Source organism: Pecten maximus, chromosome 1 (genome assembly GCF_902652985.1).
Source record: "Pecten maximus chromosome 1, xPecMax1.1, whole genome shotgun sequence".
Lineage (NCBI taxonomy): Eukaryota > Metazoa > Mollusca > Bivalvia > Pectinida > Pectinidae > Pecten > Pecten maximus.
This window is the reverse complement of record NC_047015.1, coordinates 59,070,076-59,086,709: the sequence shown is the minus strand read 5'-3', so window position 1 is coordinate 59,086,709 and position 16,634 is coordinate 59,070,076. Positions and strand designations below refer to the sequence as shown.

Here is a 16,634-nt window from a genome sequence, read left to right as displayed (position 1 = left end):
CGTATGTACAGACTGTCAGGAAATATGTCACACACGTATGTACAGACTGTCAGGAAATATGTCACACACGTATGTACAGACTGTCAGGAAATATGTCACACACGTATGTACAGACTGTCAGGAAATATGTCACACACGTATGTACAGACTGTCAGGAAATATGTCACACACGTATGTACAGACTGTCAGGAAATATGTCATACACGTATGTACAGACTGTCAGGAAATATGTCATACACGTATGTACAGACTGTCAGGAAATATGTCACACACGTATGTACAGACTGTCAGGAAATATGTCACACACGTATGTACAGACTGTCAGGAAATATGTCACACACGTATGTACAGACTGTCAGGAAATATGTCACACACGTATGTACAGACTGTCAGGAAATATGTCACACACGTATGTACAGACTGTCAGGAAATATGTCACACACGTATGTACAGACTGTCAGGAAATATGTCACACACGTATGTACAGACTGTCAGGAAATATGTCATACACGTATGTACAGACTGTTTTGTTTTGAAGAATGGCAGAGTGGCAATCAAAGCAACGCACCAGAAGCCTTAAGTCGATCAGACGTACTGGTTGCCGCCACAAAGTCAAAAGGAGTGGGATAAATCACATGATATACAACTACACAGTCAACACGAGTCAGTAGACAATAGAGAGGTTTAACAGGAAAAGTCACCTATGGAAGTTTTATATTTATAAACGAAAACATTGGAGGCTTTAAATATGAATTAGTACTCTACATCAACTAAAATTCAACATCAAGTCGCAGTAAACTACAGAGGTTTGACAGTACCAGTAGAATGTAAATTAAGTTACATCACAAGGATATGTTAATAAACACAGTATTAAGGTGGAGTTCCTAAAACATGTGATATTTCACACAATACAATAGGGAGGATAGACACATAAATGTTATATCTAGTTTGCTGAACGTATCATACCCAGGCGAGAACAAAGCCTACACATACATTTCTATTCCGTGCATTCCTAAACTGTCCATTAAACAGGAATGGACAGGCATGCAGACAGGCAGACAGGCAGGAAGGCAAATCATTATATAGTTAATGTCTCATCTCATTAAAATGTATCTAATCACGTTACCATAATCCACCTCATTATCAATTCTCAACTTTTTAGCTTATTACCATATCTCACCTCATTACCATATCTCACTTCATTACCATATCTCACCTCATTACTATATCTCACCTCATTACCATATCTCACCTCATTACCATATCTCACCTCATTACCATATCTCACTTCATAACCATATCTCACTTCATTACCATATCTCACCTCATTACCATATCTCACCTCATCATCATATCTCACCTCATTACCATATCTGACTTCATCACCATATCTCACCTTGTTACCATATCTAACCTTGTTACCATATCTCACTTCATTACCATATCTAACCTCGTTACCATATCTCACCTTGTTACTATATCTAACCTCATCACCATATCTCACCTCATTACCATATCTAACCTCGTTACCATATCTCACCTTGTTACCATATCTGACTTCATCACCATATCTCACCTTGTTACCATATCTAACCTTGTTACCATATCTCACTTCATTACCATATCTAACCTCGTTACCATATCTCACCTTGTTACCATATATAACTCGTTACCATATCTCATTTCATTACCATATCTAACCTCGTTACCATATCTCATTTCATAACCATATCTAACCTCGTTACCATATCTCATTTCATTACCATATCTCATTTCATTACCATATCTCACCTCATTACCAATCTCACCTCATTACCATATCTCATCTCATCACCATATCTCACTTCATTACCTTATCTCACCTTGTCACCATATCTCATCTCATCACCATATCTCACCTCATTATCATATCTCATCTCATCACCATATCTCACTTCATTACCTTATCTCACCTTGTCACCATATCTCATTTCATTACCATATCTCATTTCATTACCATATCTCATTTCATTACCATATCTAACCTCGTTACCATATCTCATCTCATCACCATATCTCATCTCATCATCATATCTCACCTTATTACCATATCTCACCTCGTTACCATATCTCACTTCATTACCATATCTCACCTCATAACCATATCTCACCTAATTACCATATCTCACATCATTACCATATTTCAACACATTAAATGTTGATGTACAATGCAATTCAATATTTAAGGCTCAAAAGCATTTACTGATCTTTGAGAAATATGTAGATAGAGACTGATGAGGTGTGTAAGGTTTACCCAGTTACCTGTCAAGGAGACAGAGGGTGTACCCTGGAGGTCACCCCCAGCGATACGGTCTGTGTCGAGTTTGTAGGTATCCTGTAATCTCAGTAAGGCCACCACAGCACCGTTTAAATCCTCGTAGGATGGTAGACTTTCTTTGAGGTGTTGAATCCTCTCTTCTAAATCTGTAATGACAAATGGCAACATTGTACCCAGATAGTTATGTAGTACACACTTAAGCGAGAGACCAAGGGGCCTATTTCAGTTAATTCGACCCTTTTGGACTCTGCCGATCATTCAAGGGGGCAGTCAGGGCCAACATGGGGGGCAGTCAGGGCCAACATGGGGGCAGTCAGGGCCAACATGGGGGGCAGTCAGGGCCAACATGTAGTTACCTCCCTTGTCTCAGTTTGTAGTAACCCCTGTAGTTACCTCCCTTGTCTGTCTGTAGTAACCCTGACCTGGTTTGGTGTAGTTACCTCCCTTGTCAGTCTGTAGTAACCCCTGTAGTTACCTCCCTTGTCAGTCTGTAGTAAACCCTGTAGTTACCTCCCTTGTCAGTCTGTAGTAGCCCCTGACTGGTTTGGTGTAGTTACCTCCCTTGTCAGTCTGTAGTAACCCCTGTAGTTACCTCCCTTGTCAGTCTGTAGTAACCCCTGTAGTTACCTCCCTTGTCAGTCTGTAGTAACCCTGACCTGGTTTGGTGTAGTTACCTCCCTTGTCAGTCTGTAGTAGCCCCTGTAGTTACCTCCCTTGTCAGTCTGTAGTAAACCCTGTAGTTACCTCCCTTGTCAGTCTGTAGTAGCCCCTGTAGTTACCTCCCTTGTCAGTCTGTAGTAACCCTGACCTGGTTTGGTGTAGTTACCTCCCTTGTCAGTCTGTAGTAACCCCTGTAGTTACCTCCCTTGTCAGTCTGTAGTAGCCCCTGACCTGGTTTGGTGTAGTTACCTCCCTTGTCAGTCTGTAGTAACCCCTGTAGTTACCTCCCTTGTCAGTCTATAGTAACCCCTGTAGTTACCTCCCTTGTCAGTCTGTAGTAACCCCTGTAGTTACCTCCCTTGTCAGTCTATAGTAACCCCTGTAGTTACCTCCCTTGTATGTCTGTAGTAACCCCTGTAGTTACCTCCCTTGTCTGTCTGTAGTAACCCTGACCTAGTTTGGTGTAGTTACCTCCCTTGTCAGTCTGTAGTAACCCCTGTAGTTACCTCCCTTGTCAGTCTAGTAACCCTGACCTGGTTTGGTGTAGTTACCTCCCTTGTCTGTCTGTAGTAACCCCTGTAGTTACCTCCCTTGTCAGTCTGTAGTAACCCTGTAGTTACCTCCCTTGTCAGTCTGTAGTAGCCCCTGACTGGTTTGGTGTAGTTACCTCCCTTGTCAGTTTATAGTAACCCCTGTAGTTACCTCACTTGTCAGTCTGTAGTAACCCCTGACCTGGTTTGGTTTAGTTACCTCCCTTGTCTCAGTCTGTAGTAACCCCTGACCTTGTTAGGCGTAGTTACCTCCCTTGTCTGTCTGTAGTAACCCCTGTAGTTACCTCCCTTGTCAGTCTGTAGTAACCCCTGACCTGGTTTGGTGTAGTTACCTCCCTTGTCAGTCTGTAGTAACCCCTGTAGTTACCTCCCTTGTCTCAGTCTGTAGTAACCCCTGACCTGGTTTGGTGTAGTTACCTCCCTTGTCAGTCTGTAGTAACCCCTGTAGTTACCTCCCTTGTCTGTCTGTAGTAACCCCTGTAGTTACCTCCCTTGTCAGTCTGTAGTAACCCCTGTAGTTACCTCCCTTGTCAGTCTGTAGTAACCCCTGACCTGGTTTGATGTAGTTACCTCCCTTGTCAGTCTTTAGTAACCCCTGTAGTTACCTCCCTTGTCAGTCTGTAGTAACCCCTGTAGTTACCTCCCTTGTCAGTCTGTAGTAACCCCTGTAGTTACCTCCCTAGTCAGTCTGTAGTAGCCCCTGACCTGGTTTGGTGTAGTTACCTCCCTTGTCAGTCTGTAGTAACCACTGTAGTTACCTCCCTTGTATGTCTGTAGTAACCCCTGACCTGGTTTGGTGTAGTTACCTCCCTTGTCATTCTGTAGTAACCTCTGTAGTTACCTCCCTTGTCAGTCTGTAGTAACCCTGACCTGGTTTGGTGTAGTTACCTCCCTTGTCAGTCTGTAGTAGCCCCTGACCTGGTTTGGTGTAGTTACCTCCCTTGTCAGTCTGTAGTAACCACTGTAGTTACCTCCCTTGTCAGTCTGTAGTAGCCCCTGTAGTTACCTCCCTTGTCAGTCTGTAGTAGCCCCTGACCTGGTTTGGTGTAGTTACCTCCCTTGTCAGTCTGTAGTAACCCCTGTAGTTACCTCCCTTGTCAGTCTGTAGTAGCCCCTGACCTGGTTTGGTGTAGTTACCTGCCTTGTCTGTCTGTAGTAACCCCTGTAGTTACCTCCCTTGTCAGTCTGTAGTAACCCCTGACCTGGTTTGGTGTAGTTACCTCCCTTGTCAGTCTGTAGTAACCCCTGTATTTACCTCCCTTGTCTCTGTCTGTAGTAACCCCTGTAGTTACCTCCCTTGTCAGTCTGTAGTAACCCTGACCTGGTTTGGTGTAGTTATCTCCCTTCTCTCAGTCTGTAGTAACCCCTGTAGTTACCTCCCTTGTCAGTCTGTAGTAACCCCTGTAGTTACCTCCCTTGTCAGTCTGTAGTAACCCCCTGTAGTTACCTCCCCTTGTCAGTCTGTAGTAACCCCTGTAGTTACCCTCCCTAGTCAGTCTGTAGTAGCCCCTGACCTGGTTTGGTGTAGTTACCTCCCTGTCAGTCTGTAGTAACCACTGTACGTTACCTCCCTTGTATGTCTGTAGTAACCCCTGACCTGGTTGGTGTAGTTACCCTCCCTTGTCATTCTGTAGTAACCTCTGTAGTTACCTCCCTTGTCAGTCTGTAGTAACCCTGACCTGGTTTGGTGTAGTTACCTCCCTTGTCAGTCTGTAGTAGCCCCTGACCTGGTTTGGTGTAGTTACCTCCCTTGTCAGTCTGTAGTAACCACTGTAGTTACCTCCCTTGTATGTCTGTAGTAGCCCCTGTAGTTACCTCCCTTGTCAGTCTGTAGTAACCCCTGACCTGGTATGGTGTAGTTACCTCCCTTGTCAGTCTGTAGTAACCCCTGACTGGTTTGGTGCAGTTACCTCCCTTGTCAGTCTGAAGTAACCCCTGACCTGGTTTGGTGTATTTACCTCCCTTCTCTCAGTCTGTAGTAACCCCTGTAGTTACCTCCCTTGTCAGTCTGTAGTAACCCTGACCTAGTTTGGTGTAGTTACCTCCCTTGTCAGTCTGTAGTAACCCCTGTAGTTACCTCCCTTGTCAGTCTGTAGTAAACCCTGTAGTTACCTCCCTTGTCAGTCTGTAGTAACCCCTGACCTGGTTTGGTGTAGTTACCTCCCTTGTCAGTCTGTAGTAACCCCTGTAGTTACCTCCCTTGTCAGTCTGTAGTAGCCCCTGACCTGGTTTGGTGTAGTTACCTCCCTTGTCAGTCTGTAGTAACCCCTGTAGTTATCTCCCTTGTCAGTCTGTAGTAGCCCCTGACCTGGTTTGGTGTAGTTACCTCCCTTGTCAGTCTGTAGTAGCCCCTGACCTGGTTTGGTGTAGTTACCTGCCTTGTCTGTCTGTAGTAACCCCTGTAGTTACCTCCCTTGTCAGTCTGTAGTAGCCCCTGTAGTTACCTCCCTTGTCAGTCTGTAGTAGCCCCTGACCTGGTTTGGTGTAGTTACCTCCCTTGTCAGTCTGTAGTAACCCCTGTAGTTACCTCCCTTGTCAGTCTGTAGTAGCCCCTGACCTGGTTTGGTGTAGTTACCTGCCTTGTCTGTCTGTAGTAACCCCTGTAGTTACCTCCCTTGTCAGTCTGTAGTAACCCCTGACCTGGTTTGGTGTAGTTACCTCCCTTGTCAGTCTGTAGTAACCCCTGTATTTACCTCCCTTGTCTCTGTCTGTAGTAACCCCTGTAGTTACCTCCCTTGTCAGTCTGTAGTAACCCTGACCTGGTTTGGTGTAGTTATCTCCCTTCTCTCAGTCTGTAGTAACCCCTGTAGTTACCTCCCTTGTCAGTCTGTAGTAACCCCTGTAGTTACCTCCCTTGTCAGTCTGTAGTAACCCCTGTAGTTACCTCCCTTGTCAGTCTGTAGTAACCCCTGTAGTTACCTCCCTTGTCAGTCTGTAGTAACCCCTGTAGTTACCTCCCTTGTATGTCTGTAGTAACCCCTGTAGTTACCTCCCTTGTCAGTCTGTAGTAACCCCTGTAGTTACCTCCCTTGTCTGTCTGTAGTAAACCCTTACCTGGTTTGGTGTAGTTACCTCCCTTGTCTGTCTGTAGTAACCCCTGACCTGGTTTGGTGTAGTTACCTCCCTTGTCAGTCTGTAGTAACCCCTGTAGTTACCTCCCTTGTCTGTCTGTAGTAAACCCTTACCTGGTTTGAGTGAACTTATTTCTCCAGTAACATCTCTGTCCCAGTCTATCGTAAACCCTTTGATCAGTAAGTAGGCATTGACTGGATTTCCAAGATATTTCTCAGGATTCTTCAATACTTGATTACTGTGTGAATGCATGTCTGCAGCCAGTCTATAAAATAAAACAAGAGACTCACTGGCACCTGAACTCTGATGTATACTTGTATAACAGTGAATTAGACCCATTTTAGACCCGCCCACTAGCTCCTGGGGTTTCAGTAAGTGCCAATATGTGCATCATATCAAACTGCCTCTGAAAACTGATAATTCTTATTCACTTCCAATGGCACTTCAACAAATAAAGCTCAAAAACGTGATTTTCCTAAATATATGTGATTGAGGAAATTCAACATTCAATGTAAAGTGAGGAAATTCAATGTTAAGTGAGCAAATTCAATGTTAAGTGAAGCGTTACGCATCAGCGCACTCGACAAATAGTAGAATTTACCTGTACCACTGGAACGTCTAACACGGCGCATGGCCTCGTATCGTTTATGTATTGCGGCTCAAGAATCATAGAAAGATGTTACATATTACAATCTGGGCATGAGAATCTAAACAAAAAGATGGGCTATCTATGACAATGATCGGTGCAATCCCATGTCTGTGTCTCGTGTAATAACCAATAATAAAGGTCATCTACAGACCTTCCCATCTTGGATGAGTATTTGATTGATACCTTCTATCATATCTCAGTCCTGAGAAAAGGGGTTTGAAATTTGAGTCATTTTGACACGTTTTACCCTAGTCTGGGGGTGGAGACCATTCACCTAAAGATGGTGTTATGGACAAGAGTGTGATCCCTACAATGGTGTTATGGACAAGAGTGTGACCTTGACAATGGTGTTATGGACAAGAGTGTGACCCCTACAATGGTGTTATGGACAAGAGTGTGATCCCTACAATGGTGTTATGGACAAGAGTGTGACCTTGACAATGGTGTTATGGACAAGAGTGTGATCCCTACAATGGTGTTATGGACAAGAGTGTGATCCCTACAATGGTGTTATGGACAAGAGTGTGACCTTGACAATGGTGTTATGGACAAGAGTGTGACCTTGACAATGGTGTTATGGACAAGAGTGTGACCCTGACATTGACCTAACGATGGTGTTAAGGACAAAAACTTGACCTTGATAACATTTTAATAATGTTGTTACATACAAAACAGTGACCCTCAAAGATCGAATTTTGCAAATTCTGAATCTTTAAAGTCGTAAGATCTTAAATATTCAGGTGAGAAAATGATGTCCAGTTTTTAGGGTTAAGACTCAAAGCAACACGGTGTAGTTGATTTTGAGACATATACTCTATAAAGGTTTTTTTTCTTTCTGTATTGATGGTATCAGATGGACAAATTGGATAGGCATATGACAGAGAGAGCATGGAACTTTGTCAGCTTGACCCTTGGTCACTTGTCACAACCGCCGTCCATACATGGCCTCATGGTTGTTGTTGATGTTATAGGTAACTTTTATCGCTATTTGGCCAGTTTGAGGTCCTATGTTTCATTTGACTTTTAAGGTATCAATATCAAATACCTACTGGGTTTTACAGAAAAAATATAATTTACTTTTTAGGTGCAAAATTCTAGGTATATGTGCAAAATTCTAGGTAAAATTAAAATTTCATTTGTTTTTTCATTACAAATTAGTAATGTGATGTTTTGGTAAGGAAATGTAGCAGACCCCAAAATATTCATTTTAACAACAATTATAACAATTACTAGAACTGTATAAGCTGATGGCTGAAAAATACCCCCTTTTTGAAAACTTTTGAAAATAAAGACCCCTGATTATGAAGGCAATTTTTGATAAAAAAATCCTGTATATTATCAACCGGTTACCAAGGCAACCATACATTTTTCGTATGGTTGTCCTAGCATCATAACCAGTAATGTTCATCCTCCCTTCATACTCATGTACCGTATACAGTCACATCTGTTTTAATATCCTAGTTTACTGTCGTATGATCGCCACATTAGCTCCTTCCAGTACCGTCCTCAGACAAACATGGATCACATGACTCCATCTATTACTGTGATATTGATTTCCACGACAACTGTACACAATTAATTCTGGATTACCTTTTAAAGGTTTCGCTTGCAATAAAGCCGATATTCTATTTCCTTAACATTGATTTAATTACGTGTGTGCGACATCTTCCTCCAAGTTCCATGACAAAAAGTGTAGATTTATGGTCAGTGTAAGGTCCTTTTACACTGACAACTCGTAAAATGTGACCATCAGATGGCAGGCAAATGGACCCAATTTTGCAGCAATTTCAATTCCCTGTTCATGATCAGAAACTTCAGCTTTGTTACAAATTTTACAACAAGAGGCCCCTGAGGCCTGTATCGCTCAACTGGTTGGAATAGACCACATGTCAAAATAATGTTCATGTTCAATTCGTTTTATTTGTCAACCTCAAACAATGCTATACAGTGCAACTTCCGAAAACCGAACCTTCTAAAAACCGAACACTTCTGAATACCGAACGAATTGTTATTGTACGGAATCGGTCCTTCTTTATTATGGTATTTAAAAACTTCCAAATACCGATCCCTCTGAATTCCGAACACCGGACCGATTTTGTCTCCGGTTCCTGATAAAGTATACCAAAAATTACTTCTGAAAACCGGCCTTACCTGAGCGATTATGACACGAGGTCAGGCTAGTCAACCGTGAAACAACAACTGTGACGGGTATTGTGTGAAGCCAAATTGTGTCTCGATCGGGACTTACGTTTACATGTAGGTGATTTGTACAGGTAATCCAATAAATACCCTGAGGGGCGTTATGATTGTAGTGTATAATCAACACGGTAATTAATACTAATTATGAAACAATGCCACACGTCATCGAAGCGCAGCAGATTCCATGTTAATCTTCGCAATACAAGTAGAGCTAGGAGACTGAGTTTCGCATTCTAATCTAAATGAGGCCCAATAAGGGGTGTTCTTGCAGGGTCATAACTATACACACTGAAATGATGCCAGTGTCCGATGTTTATTTTTTAAGACAATACCGATATCGGGAATATAATACCACCGGTATCAAGTGATCAATTGTAATTCATATTGAAGCAAGACATCTTCACACACTTTCATATCATTCGATTTCCGTTTTTTGTAAAATCATTAAATATCCCGTATTAGGCCCCACCACATGGCGAAGCAACAGAATGCAGGTCGATCGTGAAGTGCAGTAAATGTATAAAACTATATAAAACAACAGTTAGTCATTTTAATTTCTTATATAATCTGTAATATATGCATTGATTTACTTTCATGATATTCATATTCTTCAGACAAACCAAATTATCTATGTGCGTATAGTAGGCCTAGTGTCGGTTTGTAATCGGGTACAATCTAACATCGTCCGACCAATTATATTCGGAACTCGACCGGTTATTTTGACCAACTTCTCCAAACCGAACCCTCTGTAAACCGAACAAATATCAATGTCCCATGCATGTTCGGTTTATAGAGGTTCCACTGTATATGGTTATAGTGCTTTAAAGAAATAATGAAGTCTGGATCCAGACTCTCTTTTGTATAAGGGTCTGAAAGACCTCAAGAACTGTTTTTTGAACATGCATTCATCACTTTATGACTAGTAGCGATTTAAATGAATTACGTTTATTTCCCCTATGGGCCCTGCCCATTTGGCCCCTTTGGAGGTCAAAGTCATCATTAATGCAAAATCTGTTTTGCTTCCCCCAAGATGTTTCTGACCAAATTGGGTTAAAATCCATTCATAACTTAATGACTAAAAGCGATTTAAAAGGAATTACCTCTATTTCCCATATTGGGCCCCGCCCCTATGGCCCCTCCAGGGTCAGAGTCAAAATGTATGCAAAATTTGTTCCCTTTTCCCCTAGGATGTTTCTGACCAAATTGGGTTCAAAACCATTCATAACTTAATGACTAGTAGCGATTTAAAAGGAATTACCTCTATTCCCCTATTGGGCCCCGCCCCTTTGGCCCCTCAGGGGTCAGAGTCACCATGTATGCAGAATCTGTTCCCCTTCCCCCAAGAATGTTTCTGACCATATTGGGTTCAAATCCATTTATAACTTGATGACTAGTAGGGATTTAAAGGAATTACCTCTATTTCCCCTATTGGGCCCCCGCCCTTTGGCCCCTCAGGGGTCAGAGTCACCATTTATGCAAAATCTTATCCCCTTCCGCCAAGAATGTTTCTGACCAAATTTGGGCAAAATCCAATGAGAACTTTATGACTAGTAGCGATTTGAAGCAAATGTTGACGGACGACGGACGCTGCGCCATGACATAAGCTCACCGGACCTTCTGTCCAGGTGAGCTAATCAAAGAACAGTACTTTAACGAACATTGCTGTTTAATGCAAAATCAGTAATCTTCTAAATTTAAAGTTGATCAATTGACTGATATTGGTTTAGGAATTAATTGCAAATAATTTGAAATGTTTGGAGCTGTTCTGATATGATTGTACACATGTTTCTGTAAGGTCCTAATTGAAATTGGAAGTATGTTGATCTATCGTGGATCGATGGATACAAATAAAATATGTATGTCTTCTTTTTTTCGGGAAGGTATCATCAGTTATAATACAGTCGGGACTCTGTGACTTTATTGATGCCAACTTCTAATATGCACTAAATTTAGGCTAGTTCCATCGTAAGTTCGGCATATTTCAACTTAATATGATGAAACACGCATAAAGAATTACTGAAAACTAAAACTAGAGCTGCTAATCAAGGTCTGAATTAGGAATGTATCGTATTGAAACTGTACCCTAGCTTGTATGGTACTTCAAGATAAAAACTTGAGTCCTTTTGTTCAGGAACCATTTGATGTTTAATTAATAAATCTTTATATGAGAAGATATGCTCCTGGTATAATTATTGTAAATAATGTGATGGGTAACAACCAGATAGAGACTGTATCTTCATCGAATAATTCAGCTAACAGGAAAAGAAAACTTCAAGCTTCGTTTTCAACTTCAAACCTGATCACAAAGATTACAGAAGTCAATCCGAAGGGACGACACATTCCCTATTTATTGTCCCTTTCCAATGTTGATCATCTAAACAAACTGAACCACACAGTTCAGCAATGTAATCGCACTAATCACACGTTTATGCGGAGAAAACATCTTTGGGGGTTTTATAAGATTCCAAATATATAACTGTACGCAAATTTGTGAAGCATTCCATATCTATATATACCGTACGTGTATTTATTTACACATATCAAAATTGGAATGATTCAAAGGAGATTTGCAAGTTTTAAGTTCACCTTCTGTTATGGGAGGTTTATGTAAAATGTCATATATACCGGGGTAATAAGTAATTTTGAGAATATATTTATGAAGATACATTCTGCATTTTAAAAATGGGTTGGGGGAACAGACTTATATTGAATTACCAAAATGGAGTAAAATAGTGCTTGGAGAATGGACACAATTATATGTTCTCCAATGTCCAAATGTATCATATGTAAAATATTAGGGGTTTATTTGACCGAGAAGTATTTTAATTTTTTTTTAACCATTCGCAATTCGCGGCCTGATTGCCATGATAGTTGAATTACCACAATGGACCCGAAATCAATATTTTAAAAAGAGAATGATCTATGACTTGAATATTTCATAAAAATAATTTAATACGTCGTTTATTCGCTTCATTCAGATCTTCAAACACCGCATAATGTGTGAAGACAAATAGAAATATATGAACCATTTTGTTATTGATTTATTGTTCACACAAGTAAGCACTAGATGTGGCCAACAAGTATATACATATACCGCTATCTACTGGCATGACTTTGAGTACAGCTTTGTGGATATTGACAGGCTAGCATATATTTACATACGAATTCAATTTTAGAATTGTGACAGCATGGCACAAATAGTCATCTGAACATTTGTTGTATATTGAAAAATTATTTAAGGAAAATATTAACTCATTGCCTTGACTTCAATTTTCAATTTATCAATTCATTGATTACTCCGTGTTTGAAGTATGGAGAAGTGATATTTTCAAGTCTTGATTATGACTTGATGAAAATTCAAAATTTACAAATTATCAAAATGAATTTGTTTGAGAAATAACACATTTAGATCCACAGCAATATCATTATTATATCGATAATCAATCACAATATTTCAGAAGTTATAAAACTAAAAATAACATTAAAACTGAATATAAAATTACGTTAATAATAAGTGAATATCATATTTATAAGTATTTTTGCATTCGGTTTTAGATAATCCGGATTTCCGTTTTCCGGCTCTTTTTTTACTCACGCCTTAACAGATCAGATTGTTGACAATATGAATGCAAAATAGCGAGGATTTAAATTTAAACACTTCAAGGTCATTTAAAACCCTCATCTTTTAGAAATTTCTAAGTTGTATATATCAAAGAATAATATCTAGGGTCCATTCTTTTCAAAAACGGACAACATAAGGTGAACTTATAATTAACACCGCTTCAGTGGTTTAAGTAGTGAATTTAGGAAAAGTTGACGGAGGGACAACAGACACCATGCCATGACATGTAGCTCCCGTCCCTTCAGGCCAGGTCTGCGAAAACTAGTGAAGGGAAATTGCTTTACTTTCACAATCGATAAACAGGAATTCAAAATTAATGAATTATCTATTATAACTGATTTTCAAAATTAAGCACAGAGCTATCCTTAAAAATTTGTACAAAGTTTATGTACAAGTATACATTTATAACAAGTCTTAGCCTTTGCTATCAATATTTTCAATACTGAACACAAACAAATTCAGGGAATCCAGTTGACTCTTGACTTTTAGTAATATCACAAGTCAAATCACTATTTCTCAGTTTTAACATGTTGCTTCAAATCCTAGAGTCAAATCTGATGTTGGGGAGTGTCCAAAACATACTAGGGTAAACTGGATAGTGCCATAAAAGCATTTAACAGTTGTTAATATGTTAAAATCTCCTTAATTGCTTGTAAACGACCAATGAATATATCGGTAAAATATAAACTACTTCTTGGTACGGTAACATTACAAAAATTTAGAAGCCACAGATTTATGAACACTTCCAGAAATTACCAATTAATTGCCTTTTCAAAATCATCATTGATGATTTTTTTTTAATTTTTTTTTTTTACTTATTTTCGATTATCAGCCCGCCAATACTAACATCAATTATTCTCTATCTAGTATCTTAGTTTTCCAATTATGTGTAATTGCCCAACTTTTCAGATTGTCCGAACAGCAGTTAAGTAAGATTTGTTCAGCAAACACCACTAAAATCTTGTAATGGTCCTGCGGTGGCCGAGTGGTTAAGGTGTCCCGACACTTTAACACTAGCTAGCCCTCCACCACTGGGTTGCGAGTTCGAAATTTTACCTACGTGGGGCAGTTGCCAGGTACTGACCGTAGGCTGATGGTTTTTCTCCCTGTACTCCACCTTTCCTCCACCTCCAAAACCTGGCACGTCCTTAAATGACCCTGGCTGTTAATAGGACGTTAAACAAAATAAACCAAATAAACCACCTTGTAATGGTCCGAGTGTCCATCTACAGTTACCATTAGGCCTTGGACTGTTCATAGTCTCCCTTATATCAACTACAAAAAATGTACCTGTAAAAACCCTCAAATTATCTCGGGAGAATAAACTGGACATAAAGATGTCCTTGAAAGTGTAGCGGAACTGAACCAGGTAGCTCAATTGGTAGAGCATCCGGTTAGTGTTCGGAGGACACGGGTTCGAACCCCGGTCTGGCCGTGCATTTTTCTGCTCCTACTACAGATTTGGTGCTGTTGACCAGTCTAAGTGTATAAGCTATAGGAGATTGAAAGGCTTTCTTGGAGCTTAAGAATCTGGGTTGTAGTTGTCTTCAGAAGCGAAGACTTTCTGAAGGAGGGAGTAGTGTAAACGTAGAGAGTATAAGGTCTCCTTACTAGCTCAATTTGGTGGGAATTTCCCTTTAGCCTAGTGGTAGGATGTTTGCCTTGAGAGCGCAAGGTCCCTAGTTCGAGCCCCAGTGGTCGAAGGCAGGGTATTTTCATTACTTTCTTCCCATATAGAGATATATATGGTGAGAGGAAAATATCAGATAATACAATGAAGTTGTATCTTATTTGTGACAGTGTTTGTTTAGTCTTTGAACCGATTAAATAAGCAGGTGGTTGTGTGTGTGGGGGGGGGGGGGGGGGGGGGGGGTAGGTAAACCTTGGTGTCTCAGAGGTCGACTTACGGCGCGGGCCGAGGGCGGGATACATCAGGTGGACTTGAGCATGACCATTTGATATTTTTCGGACTGTAGTTTATCACTGGGGGGTGACAGACTGTAGTTTATCACTGAGGGGTGACACACACAGTTACTGTCTGTAGAGGACGAGTACTTACTGTTTTAACTTGGTCAGTCGAGCCTCTTCTTCCTGAATATAATCATTTATAGTAGCGGCGATTTCCCTCTCGGCCCAGAGTGTAGACTGCATGGCCGCTAAAGAGGTGAACATTTCTCCTTGGACCATTGTAATCAGTGCCACGCAAGCACACCAAAACGTAAATGTCGTCATCTTACTTCACAGACTCAGAATCCACACACACATACACAGTGACAGGAGTAAACAATAACAACACACGTGTAACGCACCACTGCCCCAGTGACAGTCAAGTTCACCTGGACACAGCTGATTGACACTTGTCTTCCTTCCGATTCTGTCCACGTTGTATAGGGAAATGCCCACGTACAAGTAGCGTACGTGCAGAGTAACTCGATCCCTTAACGGAAGTGGGGCATTCTGGAAACCTCCGCTGTACATATAGCCTTGGGTATCGAGTTACTGTAATTTGGACGAGTCCATTTTGATTTTAACGCTGGGGTAGAAATAGGACTAGTTTCGGTTCGGACAACTAGCGAAATGTTTGTCCACAGATATCGCGTAGCTTACATAACGTGAGATAATCCGAGGATTAACGACGTGATTGTATTGTAAACTTTACAGTAGAAGGGACTTATCCTCGTATATCTCCATAATCTGACATCCACCCCGCCCATCTTCTTATATATGTTTTTATATTGCCGCTATATCACAGCAAAGTCAATAGTTCATTTTACATTTATTATATCATAGCTACTAGTCAATGTCTTACTCAATTTCCTGGGGAGCCAGCAGTCGGAGCTGCCATTTTGGCACTAACAGCTTATTTTACTCGCGACATTTCTTACACTGCCCTGTCACATTCTGCAATAGATGACATCGAGTTAAGTCCCCTGTTTATTGTGTAAACAGATGGTGGTGTTTGTTGTAGGAGTATTGAAATGTCCTAACGTAATGTAAACCATTTTCTCCAAGAATACTACCCGAGTTTTAATTGATGAATCAGTCAAAAGCTGAATAAATTATTTGGATTTTTGTTTGTTTGTTCAAATTTTGCAAGAGTTTTCATGAATTTTATAATGGCAGCATATTAAAAGCGAATAACAAAATTTATCGAAATATGCTACCTGATCATGATTGTGAACTTCTTTTTTCCAAAAATACTCGTCCAAATCTTTTTTAATTGTTCGAAAGATGAATTAATTCCACGGGCACTGATTAAGTTTTTGAAGCATCTTGTTCCTTAAACATTTATCAAAATATAACAACTTTTTAACAACTTTTCTCCAAAAGTACAACAAATTTAAGCGCCCGCACCGCGACTCAAACTAGCTAGCATTGAGTCGCCCTGTCGCTAGTCAGTGCTTGTTATCAGTGAAGATGTTTGTTATCTGAGAAATCTACAAAGTATAACAAATCAAAACAATTTAAAAAATAAAACAACAGTGCTGTGTGAAAGGGTAACTAGATACATTGTATGACAATTAAGCATTAATTTGTAGGTAATTGCTTTATGACATTTAAGAA

General features: G+C 40.4%; 1 protein-coding gene across 2 annotated transcripts in view; it reads right to left on the bottom strand.

The window, feature by feature from the left end:
* LOC117339535 (prolyl 4-hydroxylase subunit alpha-1-like) overlaps nucleotides 1–15,612 on the bottom strand; it is a 35,417-nt gene extending 19,805 nt beyond the window's left edge. For both annotated transcript variants that reach the window (XM_033901199.1, XM_033901209.1), the window contains exons 1-3: nucleotides 15,130–15,612; nucleotides 6,714–6,865; nucleotides 2,302–2,463 (exon numbers count right to left, since the gene is read on the bottom strand). In XM_033901199.1, the coding sequence (XP_033757090.1) occupies nucleotides 2,302–2,463; nucleotides 6,714–6,865; nucleotides 15,130–15,302 (487 nt within the window). In that variant the 5' untranslated portion in view covers nucleotides 15,303–15,612. The remainder of the gene's footprint in view (nucleotides 1–2,301; nucleotides 2,464–6,713; nucleotides 6,866–15,129) is intronic.
* Nucleotides 15,613–16,634: the final 1,022 nt, after the last annotated feature.